The 17,452-nt window shown below is 43.2% G+C and overlaps 1 protein-coding gene across 10 annotated transcripts in view; it reads right to left on the reverse strand.

The window, feature by feature from the left end:
• Positions 1 to 17,452, reverse strand: part of OBSCN (obscurin, cytoskeletal calmodulin and titin-interacting RhoGEF) — a 277,846-nt gene that overhangs the window by 221,376 nt on the left and 39,018 nt on the right. For all 10 annotated transcript variants that reach the window (XM_061585960.1, XM_061585958.1, XM_061585965.1 and 7 more), the window contains exons 10-19: positions 16,875 to 17,165; positions 16,007 to 16,297; positions 14,124 to 14,405; positions 12,186 to 12,467; positions 8,266 to 8,556; positions 6,880 to 7,161; positions 6,111 to 6,404; positions 5,095 to 5,376; positions 3,638 to 3,907; positions 2,473 to 2,739 (exon numbers count right to left, since the gene is read on the reverse strand). In XM_061585960.1, coding sequence (XP_061441944.1) covers positions 2,473 to 2,739; positions 3,638 to 3,907; positions 5,095 to 5,376; positions 6,111 to 6,404; positions 6,880 to 7,161; positions 8,266 to 8,556; positions 12,186 to 12,467; positions 14,124 to 14,405; positions 16,007 to 16,297; positions 16,875 to 17,165 — 2,832 coding nt within the window. The remainder of the gene's footprint in view (positions 1 to 2,472; positions 2,740 to 3,637; positions 3,908 to 5,094; positions 5,377 to 6,110; positions 6,405 to 6,879; positions 7,162 to 8,265; positions 8,557 to 12,185; positions 12,468 to 14,123; positions 14,406 to 16,006; positions 16,298 to 16,874; positions 17,166 to 17,452) is intronic.

The raw sequence follows: 17,452 nt of genomic DNA on the forward strand, positions 1-17,452 counted from the left end.
CCCTTGATCATTCTGGTTGCCCTCTTCTGAACCTTTTCCAACTCTAGAATATCCTTTTTGAGATGAGGCGACCAGAACTGTACACAGTATTCCAAATGCGGCCGCACCATAGATTTATACAACGGCATTATGATATCGGCTGTTTTATTTTCAATACCTTTCCTAATTATCGCTAGCATGGAATTTGCCTTTTTCACAGCTGCCGCACACTGGGTCGACATTTTCATTGTGCTGTCCACTACAACCCCGAGGTCTCTCTCCTGGTCGGTCACTGCCAGTTCAGACCCCATGAGCGTATATGTGAAATTAAGATTTTTTGCTCCAATATGCATAATTTTACACTTGTTTATATTGAATTGCATTTGCCATTTTTCCGCCCATTCACTCAGTTTGGAGAGATCTTTTTGGAGCTCTTCACAATCCCTTTTTGTTTTAACAACCCTGAACAATTTAGTGTCGTCAGCAAACTTGTGTCAAACAGGCCTAGAGACACTTGCTTTGGTTATTATATATAGCTCTGTGCTTACAAAAATCAAGCGAAGGCAAAACAGTTCTGTGTGCAAGTGATTTTTTTCAGCTCCTGTCTTTCTGATATACACAGTTCATAGGCTCTGTTCTTGTAATCAATATTTGCCTTTGATGATGGACTGCCTTCAAGTCGATTCTGACTTATGACGACCCTATGAGTAGGGTTTTCATGATAAGTGGTATTCAGAGGGGGTTTGCCATTGCTTCCCTCTGAGGCTGAGAGGCAGTGACTGGCCCAAGGCCACCCAGTGAGCTTCATGGCTGTGTGGGGATGCGAACCCTGGTCTCCCAGGTCGTAGTCCAGCACCTTAACCACTACACCACATTGGCTCTCATATTTGCCTATAGCCAAATTTAAAGCGGTTTCTTCAAGGCCCCTTTTCTGATGTTCCAGTATCTTAAGCTGCAGGACAACTCCCCAGAAATTCCATCATCCCTAATTATAGAGATGACCTGTTGACTGGGTCAGCAGATATTCCATCACTCAAGACTGGGGAATGTGCTTGTAGGCACACTGAGGTTATTTTGAGGAAGAGTTGCTGGGTAGGGATTAACTCAACACACAAACGAATTGTGCAATAAGGCATTCGTCCTGTTGTACAGCGGGGAACAGTGGCAAAAACACTCCTTGTTTCAGGAAACCACTCTCGCCCATTGAGCACAGAGGGCCAGTTCATATGACCAAACTGGCATACTGCAAATGTGGGGTGAATGTAGAGTGAAGTGGTCAAGTGGAGGGATGGACGATTCGGTCAGTTTCAGTTTCTCATTTTTCCAGTTTTAAGTTCACTGATACACATTTCCACATCAGCTTGCCAGCCCTCAGGAAAATTCATCATCAAATTTATCCTAAATACACATGTTGTATTTTCACCAACAGAGGTATTTTCATGCACGCTTTATCCTAGTATATAAACCTTTCGATATGTAAGCATATTGTTTTCTATACATTAAATGGCTGGAGAACTTCGTTGCAAAATTCAGAGATATCGCAATTTTGAAGGATGGCTGCGTTTCCATTGATGTATTATTCTGTAATTTTTTTCTGCAAATTACGTGGGTTCACCTTTAAATGTGAACTGAATCAAATTTCTTTTATCAAGAATTAAGGAACGGCCTTATGCTGCTGGAGCCCATGGCACTGCGAATTTGGAGCAGTTCACACCACATCCTAGGTGGAATCATAGCTGAGTACTTTTTTTTTCTTTCAATGTGACATAACAAAAAATGTGTACATTAATTGCTTTTCACAGTCCTGCTGGGTGAAATTTTTTTTTTTCTATTTAGGGCTTTGCCTTGGATGCTGATCTGTATTGTTATTTAATCTGCCTTTGTATCAGACATCTTCTGTCATTTAAAACACAGCCTGATTCAGCTGGCAGATTTGAACGAGACGCAGTTCCACATCACAGGAAGGGACTGAATTACTTTTTTTTTCATCCTGGGTGCAAACTCCACACCTACAAACAGCAGCAGCAGAGCACTGAGGAAGGTCATGGAGGGATGAGGAGGGGGAAAATGCCTGTCCCTCTCCTCCCAAGCAAAGATGGATATGGTTCACTCAGACCCTTGGGGGTCACTCCATGCATTACATGACAGCAAACCCGGGCAGTGACTGTGTATTAGGGTTGCCAGGTTCAGGGCCTGAGACTGATCCTGTAACTTTAGGAGAAGAGAAAGTCAGCCAAGTGCAGGTGTCCTTGGAACACTGTAATGGGAAAAAACACAAGGTGGGATTGTTCCTTCCCCCTGCACAACTTTTAAAGATACAGAAGACCTATTAGAGGCCGGGCCTGGCAACCAAGAGGTTGAAAAGCATGTGCTCTGCTACTGAGCTATGGTCTCCTCTTTGTGGTTCCACTACACCACACATTTTAAAAGGCAAGCTTTGCATTTGCAAAAAGTCAGCCCACAAGGGAACACATGCAACCATCCCTGACTCACTTTCCACTGCTACTTTCGCCTGGGTCTTGTCATGGAGAGTCTCGCAGGAGTAATAACCACGGTCTCCACAGGTGGCACTCTTAATCACCAGGCTGTGCTTTGTCCCTTGGGCCTTGATTTCCATGTTGTCACTTGGATGGAGCAGGCTGCCATTCTTCATCCATTTCACCTCTTTGGTTGGTTTCGAAAGCACTACTTCTAGAGTCACCACCGCCTTCTCCTCAACAGTTTTGGTCTCCAGTTTCTTTAGGAATAACACCGGAGTCTCTGCAGGAAACACACGCAAGTGCAATGTTGAGAGAGACGGGAAAATGACTACAATTAGGCAAGGCTAAAAATTATATTGTGCAAATGGTTATACACAGGGACAGGGGTGGGGTATGGCATGAGGTCCTGTGCATCGGCAGATCAAGTAGTTGCTGTTATGTTCATCCTGCAGAATGCCAAATGAAACAGCAGTCACAGTGAGTCTTTCGCCCATAGTGAAATCCAGCCTTGCCAACTGCATTTTAAAGCTTTCTACACCTAAAGAACTCCCTGCATATGGAAAACTAGGATATCAGGAAGAAGGTCTAGTGTAGGCCTCCCCTGATGTACTCCTTAACGATGTGGTGAGGCTTTTTAAAAAAAAACATCGGAGCATTCAAAACTATGGCTAATAATCATAATAATAAATTTGTTAGTTGCACAGCGCAGTGTCTAGGCAGTCTTACAATCAAGTCTTACAATCTTTACTATCCCCATTTAGAATCTAAAGTGGTACAATCTAGACATGCCACCATCTCAGTCTACCACCCAATTCTGTGTAACAAGATTTACACATGCATTAAACTAAGGCGATAGAGTCCGAAGGTTGTAGAATGAATTGTACCACTGCAGTCGGCAGGTGCAGAATACCATGTGTTCATGTTCTCCCACATAAAAGATCCCTGCAGTTAGGAAACTAGCACCACAAGGCTTGCTACAACATCTTTCCCTGATGCACTAGATTTCTACATGCAACCTGTGTTTCCCCCCCCCCTTTTACATTCATAAATGGAATTTCCCACCTGTACTCTGAAGTGGTACTGTCTAGTCTACTCCCTTCTGCTGCATGCTTAGTTGCAGTTTTGCAGAATCCACCCCGTGATGCAAATGGCATTCTTTGCTACTTTCCAGATCTCACCTTCCACCTTGAGGGTAGCTTTGCTCTCCACCCCTTCGGCTTCTGCTGTGATTTCAGCAGAGTCTTTCAGAGTCAAGTCGGTGATGGTGAGGCTGCGATTTGAGTCCTCCTGGGAAATGACATATTTCTCATTGCCTTCAATTTTGGTTCCATTTCGGCTCCATGTGACGGCAGCATCGCTGGGGGAGACAACGCATTTGAAAACAGCCTCTTTGCCTTCTTCAGCTATTACGTTGTGGAGGCCTTTAGCAAACTTCACCGCTCTAGGAACTGGGAGAGGAGAGGATGGTTAATTGTTGTAATAATAATAAGTTGAGCCAACTTTAAAAAGCATTTTAAAACACACAACTACAAAAGTTCCAGCAACAGTTCTTTCTCCTCTGCTGATGGATTTAATTAAATAATTACTTACTTTACCTTATTTAATGTATTGATTAAAGAATTGATGCCTCACGCTGAAATGTGAAATTTGGGAGAGAGATCTGCCTGTCTTAGCCAAGTGCTCTTGGAAGCGGAACGCACGGTATGAAACACAAATGCTCCAGGAACAAACGCAATTGCCAAAATGTCCATGGTCAGTCCTAGTGAAACTCATCTTCTAAAGTCTGTCAGAAGCTCATGCCAAGCCCTAATGAGCCTGGGCACGATACAGTGGAGAAAAAGTCTCCTGCACAAGTACCAACGGAATGAAAAGACGTTGTATAAGCACACTCCCCCCTTCGTTTCTTCCTGGTGGCCTGCCTCCTGCCTCCTTCAGTCACATCAAGTGTGGCCTTCAGCCACATCACATCACATGCTGCGGGGAGTCTTTAGGACAGGAAAAACTCGACCCAGTTGCCAGCCATTCAAAAAGGGCTCCATCTGATACATGTACGAATTTCAAACAGTTCCGCTTTTTCGCTGCTACCACCCCATCTAGGGATGGGCGGATCTGACCATTTTAGTTCCTCTGTTTCTCTTTTTTTTTCCAATCTTAAGTTCAGTTCTCCACAATAGTTTATGGCTTTTTAAAGAAAAAAAGTCCTCACGGAAATTATCAACATTTTAGTGCTAATTTCTCCTAATGTACGCATATTTGCAAAGCAATTTCACAAAGAAATTTAAATATTATTTTCAAAAACACACTTTACCTTAGTGCATGAATTTTTTTGGCTAGAGAACTGCAAGATGTTTTGTTTAAATATATTTTAAAGTCTGTTTTTAAGTTGTTTTTGCATGTTTTTAGTGTTTTTGTTTGCCTCCCTGGGCTCCTTATGGGAGGAAGGGCAGGATATCACAACAACAACAACAACAACAACAACAACAGCAGCAGCAACAACAACAACAACAACAACAACAACAACAACAACAATAATAATAATAATAATAATAATGCATCAGTGAAATGTTGCAGAATACTCCCACAAAAAGCCGACACGTCTGGAGGGGCCCTAGGAGAAAACATCTCTCATTCTCACCTGTGACATTAAGTTTGAAGGCCAGTTTTTGGCCAGCAGATTCACAGGTGTACTCGCCCTCATCCTTCTTCTCCACCTGCTGCACCGTCAGCTGCCGGGTCTTGCCTTCAGCTTCTACCTTGAATTTTTTGCTGGAGGTGATCTGCTTCCCGTCCTTGAGCCACTTCACTTCTGTCTTGGCTTCGGCCACCTCGCAGCTGAGAGAGGCATTCACTGAAACAGCAGCCTTGATCTCTGTCTGGACCTTCTCCTTGTTGACAAACACGTCCTCAACTTCTGCAACTGGGAGACAAAAGAGGGCACACAAATACTGATAACTCCAGATTCCCCTTTTATGGCACTTTAAGGTGGCCCATTAACATCAGAAACTCTTGTCTCATAGAACAATACAGATCACAGATGCCATTCACCTATGTTGATGAATAAAAGTTGTATTTTTGTACCATCTACTCAGATAATAAGGAATACTTGTATTTTGTATGAGAACTACTTAAAATAACTACTTAAAACCAATAGCAAAACTGTCACACATAAAGGGCAGCTGCTTTTTTCAGCCCTTCTGTGGTTTAAAACATGGGCTGCAGCAGTATTTGTACACTCCAGAACGAATAAATGATATCCATCTAAGGCAGGGGGGCTGACGTACCCATAGATAGTACTTCATGCCTCAACTTCTCCTGTTCCATTTTAACTACCAGCATAAGGAGTGTGGGATCTGCAGTTTTTCAGCACTGACCTTCAAGGAGAGGAGAAAGTAATGGGTGGTGATGGCCATTGGTCAGTGGAAAAGGCACCCTCAAATACAGAGTAGTAGGCTGTGCGACCAAAGGTTTCTGTGGCTGTAAGTGGTGGTGGTGGTGGTTCTTTTATTATTTTGTTTTAGGGTATGATATATTTAAGTTGGTTTTAACAATGTTGTAAGTCACTTGAAGGCCTTCAGGTAACAAGCAACTAATAAATCTAAAATCTTAATCTTAAAACAACAACAACAATAATAGAAAGGAAAACACATAAACCTTTTGCAGTTGTCGCTGCAGTGACGTGGAAGGTCAGTTTCTGGTTTCCGGCCTCACAGGTGTACTCGCCCTCATCCTTCTTCTCCACCTGCTGCACAATCAGCCGCCGGGTCTTGCCTTCAGCTTCTACCTTGAACTTCTTGCTGGAAGTGATCTGCTTCCCGCCCTTGAACCACTTCACTTCTGTCTTGGCTTCGGCCACCTCGCAGCTGAGGGAGGCGTGCTCTGAAACAGCAGCCTTGATCTCTGTCTGGACCTTCTCCTTGTTAACAAACATGTCCTCAACTTCTGCATCTGGGGACAGAAAAGAGGACCATGATGTGATCCAACATAAGGGCCGGTCAAGACAGGATTTATTGGCCAATTTCTTGTCAGATGAGTAGGAATGTACATGTTACGAAGCTGCATTTTCATGCAAAATCCACACAGATAATCTGACCAAACATTTTGAATCAAGTTTCTATGGACTGAAGGGTGAGACTTTCATTCCCCTCCTGGAGTTTCAACTCCCAGAGTTGCATGGCAAGAGGAGCAATACAGTAACTTAATGCCACTTAATCAAATGTATCACCCTTATTACATAAACTGGCATTAAGTTACTCAAATTAAAGTATTTAGAATCTAGACAATGGTTGATTTATACAAACAAATATATTTATACACTCATTGATTTATATATATACACACACATACCTTGCCATGGCAAAGACCTTCTGATTCAACCCCAAATATGTTACGATACAAAGGAATATATGAAAGCCTTTTGTACCTGCTGCAGAAACTCTGAAGACCAGTTTCTGGTTTCCAGCCTCACAGGTGTACTCGCCCTCATCCTTCTTCTCCACCTGCTGCACCGTCAGCTGCCGGGTCTTGCCTTCAGCTTCTACCTTGAACTTCTTGCTGGAGGTGATCTGCTTCCCGCCTTTGAACCACTTCACTTGTGTCTTGGCTTCGGCCACCTCGCAGCTGAGGGAGGCGTTCTCTGAAACAGCAGCCTTGATCTCTTTCTCTATCTTCTCCTTGTTGACAAACACATCCTCAACCTTTGCATCTGGAGGGAGAAAAGGGGACAAGCAAAGATCAATAACTCCATCTCACCTTTTAAGGCATTTTAGGGTTTCCCACTAACATCTCTGAAACAGCAGCCTTGATCTCTTTCTGGATCATCTCCTTGTTGATAAACACGTGCTCAACCTCTGGAACTGGTGGGGGAAAAAGAGGCTAAGCAAAGACAAATAACTCCAAACTCCCCCTTTTATGGCATTTTAGGGGTTTCCCACTAACATTTCACCAGGACCACAGACTGACATATCCTATACCCCATAAGGCAGAGTCTTCCATCATCAATCTTCTATGGTTTAACACACAAAACTCAGGTTACAACGAGCACTAGGATAGCTATCAGTCTGTGTTTATAATAGGAATGCGAATGACATTCAATTCAGTTCACACTGAAAGCTGCATTTATCAAATTTGCACTTTCCAAAACAATATGAGATCGGAAAGAAAGCCATCCTTTAAAATTTTCACTCATCCAAATTTCGGGATGAAGTTCTCCAACCAAGACATGTTTTTAAAAATGCATCTATTAGATGAAACTGCACACAAAATAAATATATTCATGAAAATAAGATACAAAAAAGCACTATATTAGGAAAAATTGCTTGCAAAAATGTGACCATTAGTCAAAATGGTATACAGAAAGTATATTAGGAGAAATTTGTACTAAAATGTTGAAGAATTTTCATGAGGATTTTTTTTAAAAAATTGCAAATTGCTGCAGAAACGTGGAGATCCGAATTTAAGATTTGAAAGATGGGAAACTAGAGAACCGAAACTGATAGATTCTTCCATTCCTAGGTTATCTCGGGCAGTCCTCTTTTCAAATCAGTGGAACAGATTCTTCTTAAGGACTGATTCACAGTTCTTTCAAAAACAACAACAACAACAAAGTGATGACTAATGTGATGGCTGCATTATGCCTGAACATCATCTGCTCTCCAGTTCCATTTAAATTGGCAGCACAGTTATTAAGGAGCGTGAGGTGTGCAATTTTTCAGCACTGGCAGCCAAGCAATGGGGGGAATGGCCTTTGGTCAATGGAAAAGGCAGCCCCAAACATAGACTAGTAGGGCATAAAGGGAAATATGCAAACCTTTTGCACTTGTTGCAATGACCGTGAAGGTGACTTTTTGGCCAGCGGATTCACAGGTGTACTCGCCCTCATCCTTCTTCTCCACCTGCTGCACAATCAGCCGCCGGGTCTTGCCTTCAGCTTCTACCTTGAATTTCTTGCTGGCGGTGATCTGCTTCCCGTCCTTGAGCCACTTCACTGCTGTCTTGGCTTCAGCCACCTCACAGCTGAGGGAGGCGTCCTCTGAAACAGCAGCCTTGATCTCTTTCTCTACCTTTTCCTTGTTGACAAACACATCCTCAACTTTTGCATCTTGGGGGGAAAAGAGAGCAAGAAACATTAAATAATTCCACCTCCCCTTTTATGGCTCTTCAAGGTTTTCCACCAACATCTGTCTCAGAGAAGAATCAGGACCACAAAACCACATGACAAATGCTCCACTAAGGAGGATCTTTCTAAGATGGCCTCCTACAGATTTTTAGTAGAAGTAGTATTTATTACCCATACTTTACCCAGAGGTCCCAGGACGGGTTTCAACTAGGGTTGCCAGGTTCATGGCTTGAGACTGATCCTGTATCTTTAGGAGAAGAGAGAGTCAGCCAAGTGCAGGTATCCTTGCAACCCTGTAATGGGAAAAACCACAAGGTGGAATTCTCCCTTCCCTCTGCACAACTTTTAAAGATACAGAAGACCTTTTGGTTGCCAGGCCCAGCCTCTAGGTCTTCTGTATCTTTAAAAGTTGTGCAGGGGGGAGGGAGAATTCCACCTTGTGGTTTTTCCCATTACAGGGGTGCAAGAACACCTGCACTTGGCTGACTTTCTCTTCTCCTAAAGATACAGGATCAGTCTCAGGCCAGGAACCTGGCAACCCTAGTTTCAACAATTTTAAAACAAATAAGTTAAACAGTTAAAAACAACCTAAACAACATCACAGAAAGTAGGGTGGGTCCTAAAAATATACATCTCAGGTGTTGAAGGCCAGGGTAAATCAGCTTACAGCACCCCATCAAAATCATCTCATAGCACCCCACACAGAGAGCAGCAGGGTAGCCTTCTACCTGTTCTAGTAGAGGACCATGCTTCTTTCATTTCACGTGTACCGCATATTTTTTATTTTACATTTTATTAATTGTAATACATATTTGTCAACTATTACAATTAGGATTAAACAATTTGTCCTAGGTAGGGACTGTAGCTCTGTAGCTGAGCACATGCTTTGCATGTAGAAGATCCCATATTAAATCCTTGATGTCTCCAGTTGAAAGGACCAGGTAAGACCTCCATCTGAGACCCTGGAGGGATGCTGCCGGTCAGAGTGGTAACAATTCTGGCCTAGATAGACGAATAGTTGGATCTGGTACAAGGCAGCCCCCTAAGTTATTTCCTCTCCCCCATTTAATCGCTCAACATCTGTTTTCCCCCACATTGCTTCAATCCAACCCTTGTAAATTCAAATCCTTCATGAAGTTTATATGGAAACTCACTGACAGCCCAAGAAGAAGGCTGTGAAAGGGGGTGGTGGTCTTTGGTTAGCAGAAGAGAGCAGAGGTGACTGGTGTTCATTTTGGGCTAGTAGGTTGGAAGGCAGGGAGGCCAATTTTAAGTGGAGCCAGAGGCAATGATAGGCAGAACCAGCTAATTCTACTTCTGTCCCCATCCTCCTTCCTGAGTTCTACAAGGGCAACATGGAGACTGAGGGGGAGGGAGCTGACAGGAAGTGCCACCCCTTCGACTAGTTGCAAGTAAGAAGGCAGGCAGTCCAAGGGGTGGCTGAGGGCAGACTGAGGTTGGTGGGGCCGTCACAGCTTGGGAAATTTACTTTTTTGAAGTACAACTCCTATCAGCCCAATCCAGAGGCCATGCTGGCTGGGGCTGATGGGAGTTGTAGTTTTAAAAAGTAACTTTTCCAAGCTCTGGGGGCGGTAGACCCTTTGCCTTAATGGACCAGCCTCCAGATAACAGGGATGGAGGGATGGGGGAAAAGACCCAACTTTGAAAGGCAAGTAGTGGCACTTGGGAAAGGGGCTTAGATGGTGCAAAGGTGAGAGTTGTAGAGGGGAGAGAACTGAAATGTAGCCATCCTTTGAAATTCACACAAAAACCTGAATTTTCCGATGTAGTCCTCCAACTGAACATTATTTACAAAAATGCATATATTAGGGGAAAGTGTGCATAAAAGTGAATTATCTTAGTGAAAATAACATACAAAGAGGAGAAACTGCTAGGAAAAAAGAGCACATTCGTCAAAACCGCATACAAAAATGTATTTATTAGGAGAAATTTGCACTAAAATGCTGAAATGTTTTCATGAGGATTTTTTTAAAGAAAAAATCGCAAATTGCTGCAAAAATGTGGAGAACTGAATTTAAGATTGGAAAAATAAGAAGCAAAGAGAATCTAAATTGACATCTCCAGTTAGAGTGTTGGATTAGAACCTGGGAGGCCAGGCTTCAACCCCCCCCCCCCCCAGCTATGAAGCTCACTGGGTGACCTTGAGCCAATCACTATCTGACCTACATCATAGGGCTGTTATGAGGACAAAATGAGGACAGGGGAAAGCTATATTTGTTGACCTGAGCTTCTTGGGGGAAAGGTGAGATATATAAAGTAACAAATAAATATTTGTCAAAGGGTGTGAGGAGTTGGAGCTTCACACCTGGCCCTGTTCAGTTCACCCCCCTGTAACACAGGCAAGCAGGACATGGGTGGGGGAGAGAATTCAGCACCTGGAGAGACTTATCTAAGTGTTTTGCAGCTGCAGAGAAGGCAGCCATCACGCAAGACAGGGGAGGACGCCTTGGAATGCTGCAAAGGGAGAAGGAGCTCAGTATTACAGACAGCAACCCGAGAAGGATGGAAACTCAGTGACTTGATCAACAATAATATGCCCGAGGAGACAAGGGGAAGGGAAAGGGGAAAATGAAAGTTATTCAGACCCAGCCTTCTAAACCCTCACAATTCTAGGTGTTACGTCCAGCGGCGAGCCAGCAAGGGAGGGGGGTAGCTTAGGGAAAGAGCCAAGAGGGGTCCCTGTGATGAGACAGACTCCTGATTCCAGTAGGGGCCACCAGATGTACCCTGAAGGAAGAGTCACTCTAGGATTTCCCTAGAGAGTGGGTTATCATAACCGTTGACAGAGTCATTATTTGTTGCTCTGTCCTCTTTTTGCCTCTCCCAAATTGAAATTGTGACCCTATTATGTGATCCTACATAAGGGCCAGTCAAGACAGTATTTACTGAGTATGAAAGTAGATGATATGAAACTGCATTTTATGCAAGAGCAACAAAGAAAATTTGAGCAAGCATTTTGAATCAAATAGCTATGGATTGAAGGATAAAATCATAGAATAGTAGAGTTGGAAGGGGCCTATAAGGCCATCAAGTCCAACCCCCTGCTCAATGCAGGAATCCAAATCAAAGCATTCCCAACAGATGGCTGTCCAGCTGCCTCTTGAATGCCTCCAGTGTCGGAGAGCCCACTACCTCTCTAGGCCATTGGTTCCATTGTCATATGGCTCTAACAGTTACGAAGTTTTTCCTGATGTCCAGTCGAAATCTATCTTCCTACAACTTGAGCCCATTATTCCGTGTCCTGCACTCTGGGACGATTGAGAAGAGATCCCGGATGAGGCCTTTATTCCCATCATGGAGCTCCAACCCCCAGAACTGCATGACAAGAGGGGTTGATACAGTAACTTAATGCCACTGAATTAAATATATCACCCTTATTAAATAGAGTAGCATTAAGTTACTCGAAGTATTATCTTTACAATCTAGGCAGATGGTTGGTCTATACAAACAAGTATTATACGAGTGTGTGGGCGCACGGACACGCAGATGTGCATGTGTATACTCTCTCTCTTATTTTGCCATGGCAGAATCCTTCTGATTCATCCCCAAATTCATTAGGATATAAAGGAATATATGAAAACCTTGTATACCTGTTGCAGTAACTTTGAAGACTAGTTTCTGGTTTCCAGCCTCACAGGTGTACTCGCCCTCATCCTTCTTCTCCACCTGCTGCACAATCAGCTGCCGGGTCTTGCCTTCAGCTTCTACCTTGAATTTCTTGCTGGAGGTGATCTGCTTCCCATCCTTGAGCCACTTCACTTGTGTCTTGGCTTCGGCCACCTCGCAGCTGAGGGAGACGTTCTCTGAAACAACAGCCTTGATCTCTTTCTCTATCTTCTCCTTGTTGACGAACACATCCTCAACTTTTGTATCTGGAGGGAGAAAAGGGGAGAAGCAAAGATGAATAACTCCATCTCAGCTTTTAAGGCACTTAAAAGCTGATTATTAACATCCAGTCCACAAAAGAACCAGGACCACAGAACCATTCATCATACGCTCCATAAAACAGGGCCATCCTGGGTCAGCCTCCTGTAAATTAACAGATAAAATTACAGCACACAGGTACATCTACCTGTGCTAACAGAGGGCAATCCGCTTTTCATTTCATTTGTACAGCATATTTTACAATTTACACTTTCTTTTGCTGTAGTACACATTTGTCAACAAGTAAAATTCAATTTTAAACTACTCAATTTTTCATACTTCATTTATGAATCACTTCCTATGAAGCATCTCAAAGTGATTTCACAATACAGAATGATAAAAACATCCACAATAAAACATATATAAGACCATTTCGTATGTGAAAACAATTACAGGTCCAGTACAGACACTAACTAGGATAACAAACCTCCACTTGGAAGGCTTGGGGGAAGAGAAAGGTCTTCAGCAGGCATTGAAATAGAGACAATGCCTATCTGTTATGTAACAAGAAGTTCCAAAAGAAAACAGAGACAGCACCTGTCTAATATGTAACAGGAGAGAGTTACAAAGGGTAGGTGCCACCCAGAGCTTGGAAAAGTTACTTTTTTAAACTACAACTCCCATCAGCCCCAGCCAGCATAGCCACTGGATTGGGCTGATGGGAGCTGTAGTCCAAAAAAGTAACTTTTCACTTTACAGGCCCAATTCTTATATTGTAAGGAATGGTCCTCCAATGAGATGGTATGTGCAGAAGACCCTCCCCTGCAGGGCATAGTGAACAGTTGGGTATACAGTAGGGCCCCACTCATACGGCGGGTTACGTTCCAGACCCCCGCCGAAAAGCGAAACCTGCCGAAAAGCGGAACTCAGTCAATAAATGGCGCCTGATGCCTGAAAAATGCCGTAAAAGCAGAACAAGCGCCGTATGAGTGGGGCCTTACTCTAATTGAAAGCCGCCGTATTAGCAGAACGCTGAAAAGCAGGCCACCAGAAAGCGGGGCCCTACTGTATAAAGGGTAAGACAATCTTTTAGGAACTCTGGTCCTGTATAGGGCTTTGAACACCAGTACCAGCACCTTGAACTTAGTCCAGTAACTAACTGGCAGCCAGTGCAATTCTTTCAGCAGCAGAGTAATCTAATGGTGATATTCTGCCACAATGAGCAGTTGAGACGCAGGTCAACCTCAGTGGCAGTCCCACACAGAGCACATTATTGTAATCTGGATGTTACCAGAGCATGGACAACAGCGGTCAGGCTTCCTGGTCCAGAAAAGGCCATCGCTGTTCTATCAACTGAAATGTAATATGTAGAGACCATAGCTCAGGTGCAAGCACATGCTTTGCCTGTGAATTGGGAATCACAAGTCTTTTGTGTCTAGGTAATCGATTTTGTGTCCTTTTTCCCTGTAGCCTGTGCCTACAAGGAATAAATACTAGCTCATTTATTTGGGTCACTTCGGATGCATGGCGGCCCAGTTGCAAAACTGCCTTTGATACTATTTTAAGCCATCAGTTAACCTGAGGCATAAAACACAGACATTCTGGTGCTTCTATCAGCCTCAAATATGGAAGAATATAAAGAACTATATGAAAGCCTTTTGTACCTGCTGCAATGACTTTGAAGACAGTTTTCTGGTTTCCAGCCTCACAGGTGTACTCGCCCTCATCCTTCTTCTCCACCTGCTGCACCGTCAGCCGCCGGGTCTTGCCTTCAGCTTCTACCTTGAACTTCTTGCTGGAGGTGATCTGCTTCCCATCCTTGAGCCACTTCACTTCTATCTTGGCCTCAGCCACCTCGCAGCTGAGGGAGGCGTTCTCTGAAACAACAGCCTTGATCTCTTTCTCTATCTTCTCCTTGTTGATGAACACATCCTCAACTTTTTCATCTTGGGGAGTGGGGGAAGAGAACAAGAAAAAAATCAATAACTCCATCTGCCCTCTAACATCTTATCAGAACCATAGGTCCACTTATCATATGTTCTCTAAGGCAGGGTCTCCACACCTCAATCTCCTTTGGATTAACACAAGAAATTCAGGTTTCAGCACAATATACGCACGCACAAAGTACTAGTGTGCATCCATCTGTGTTTGTAGGGAACAGTCCCCCTTTCAAATCATGGGTAAAGATTTGTCCCAAGGACTATTTCTCTATGAAGAAACTTTAAAGTGATATCCAACAAAGCAGTGCCGTTGACGGACCCATGGTAATTACATGTCAACATAATGTGCTCTCCAATTCCATTTAAAATAGCAGGAAGGCTTATTTTAAGACAAGGCACTATTTATATTTATTGTTATGGTATACTAGAAGTCAACAAAAGTGCTCTTTACAATGGCTGCTTAAAACTTTACAGTTATTGCCTGGAATAAAGAACTAATGTATTATTTACAATGCTGTCTGGAAGAAGGTCCAGAACATGAATTTAATAATATCAATATATTTGAGGCTGCATATACACCAAACATTTAAAACACATTATTTCCCTCAAAGAAGCCTGGGAGCTGTAGTTTACTCCTCACAGAGCTACCATTCCCAGCACCCTTAACAAACCACAGTTCCCAGAATTCTTTGGGAGAAATAATGTGCTTTAAATATATGGTGTGTATGTACGCAGCCTGATTGTCCTTCATTTTGTCTGGAGACCTTTTGCCTCTTGGCATACTTGATTTGTAAAGCCTTTACAGTCCGTTGTGCCTTGTCTCAATTTAGAAGCCTTTCTCAGGAGTTGCCTCTCGAAGAGCCTGTAATGAGCTGAACCTCCCAGATGTCTAAACATGTGGTGTGAATCTTTTTTACAGATTAGGTAAAGGACAAAACTAACACCAGTAAGCCTGAACAAAAGGTCACAAGAGTCTTGTGAAGAAAGCTGTCTTAGGCTGCAACTGCTGTTATAATTGGAATCATAGAATGGTGGAGTTGGAAGGGGCCTATAAGGTTATCAAGTCCAACCCCAGAGGAGAAGATAAAAAGTCTGAAGCAGGAAGAGCAAAGGGCCTTCACAAAGAGCTGGAAGGAGAGTCGGAGGCCTTTCTTGTGACTTCCCAACATGCCTACTGAAAGACAGAGCACTAACTCTACAACCAGAGCTAGGTTTTGCTCAGTAGGAAGAAGTAACTTCAAACTCTAAGGGGAACTGTAGCTGGTAGACTGTTTTTCAACCACAGGCTATGAAAGGAAACATCATCATTTTCTGCTTTTTTTTATCTTTCCCTCACCTATTTGTTTTTAAGGAAAAAGAAATCTAGCTCCTTATTAAATCCCTTCTGCCCATGTGCACAAAAACTTAGTTCACACTGCACAATTTCTTTTGACCTTGGACAAAGTGTGTCTAGTTACATGTTAGAATAAACCAGTTAGCAGCGTAAGTATCAAGGGATGTGGGATGTGACATTTTTCAGCATTTAAGAAAGTAATGGGTGGTGGTGATGGCCTTCGGTCGGTGGAAAAGCCAGTCCCAAGTATAGATTAACAGGCTATGATGCAAACCTTTTGCAGTTGTCACAGTGACGTGGAAGGTCAGTTTCTGGTTTCCGGCCTCACAGGTGTACTCGCCCTCATCCTTCTTTTCCACCTGCTGCACAATCAGCCGCCGGGTCTTGCCTTCAGCTTCTATCTTGAATTTCTTGCTGGAGGTGATCTGCTTTCTGTCCTTCAACCATTTCACGTCTATCTTGGCCTCAGCCACCTCACAGCCGAGGGAGGCATTCTCTGAAACAGCAGCCTTGATGTCTTTCTGGACCTTCTCCTTGTTGATAAACATGTCCTCCACTTCTGGAACTGGAGATTGGGAGGTGGGAGAGAAAAGAGGACAAGCAAAGATTGATAACCCCAAACTCCTCCTTTAAGGTCTAATTAATTCACATATCATATTGCCGCATTGGGCTCCTTCCGGGAGAAAGGGTGGGATATAAATCAAATAATAAATAAATAAATAAAATATCATATGCACCATAAAATGCAAGGTTTTTCCAACTCAGCCTCCTATGGATTAACACACCAAATTCAGGCTACAACATAACAGGCAGAACAGCAGGGTGGCCATCCATCTGTGTATAGGGGGACAGTCCCTTTTTCATATCATGTGTAAAGAGTCCTTAAAAAACTGGTCCATTTTAAAGCCTACTAAGAAATTATACCCAAACAACGCAGAACTGTTGATGAACCAGTACCTACTACTTCATGCCTGAACATCATCTGCTTTCCTATTCCATTTGAATTACCAGCACAAGGAGTGTGGGATTTGCAGTTTTTCAGCACTGGCAGCCAAGGAGAGAACACAGTAATGGGTGGTGATAGCATCTGGTCAGTTGACAAGGAGGCCTCAAATATAAGGTAAAAAGGAAAACAAGCAAACCTTTTGCAGTTGTCACAGTGATGCGGAAGGTCAGTTTCTGGTTTCCGGCCTCACAGGTGTACTCGCCCTCATCCTTCTTCTCCACTTGCTGCACCATCAGCTGCCGGGTCTTGCCTTCAGCTTCTACCTTGAATTTCTTGCTGGAGGTGATCTGCTTCCCGCCCTTGAACCACTTCACTTCTGTCTTGGCTTCGGCCACCTCGCAACTGAGGGAGGCGTTCTCTGAAACAGCAGCCTTGATCTCTTTCTGGACCTTCTCCTTGTTAACAAACACGTCCTCAACTTCTGGAACTGGGAGACAAAAGAGGACACACAAATACTGATAACTCCAAACTTCCCATTTATGGCACTTCAAGGTTTCCCATTATTTATTTATTTATTGCATTTGTATACACACACACCCCATAGCTGAAGCTCTCTGGGCAGTTTACAACAATTAAAAACATTAAAAACAAATATGCAAATTTAAAAACACATTTTTTAAAAAGCAATTTTAAAACACATGCTAAAATGTCTGGGAGAGGAGGAAAGTCTTAACATCTCATCAAAGGTAATAGATTCACTGCCCATATATTCCA

The sequence above is a fragment of the Rhineura floridana genome, chromosome 10 (assembly GCF_030035675.1).
Source record: "Rhineura floridana isolate rRhiFlo1 chromosome 10, rRhiFlo1.hap2, whole genome shotgun sequence".
Taxonomy (NCBI): Eukaryota; Metazoa; Chordata; class Lepidosauria; order Squamata; family Rhineuridae; genus Rhineura; species Rhineura floridana.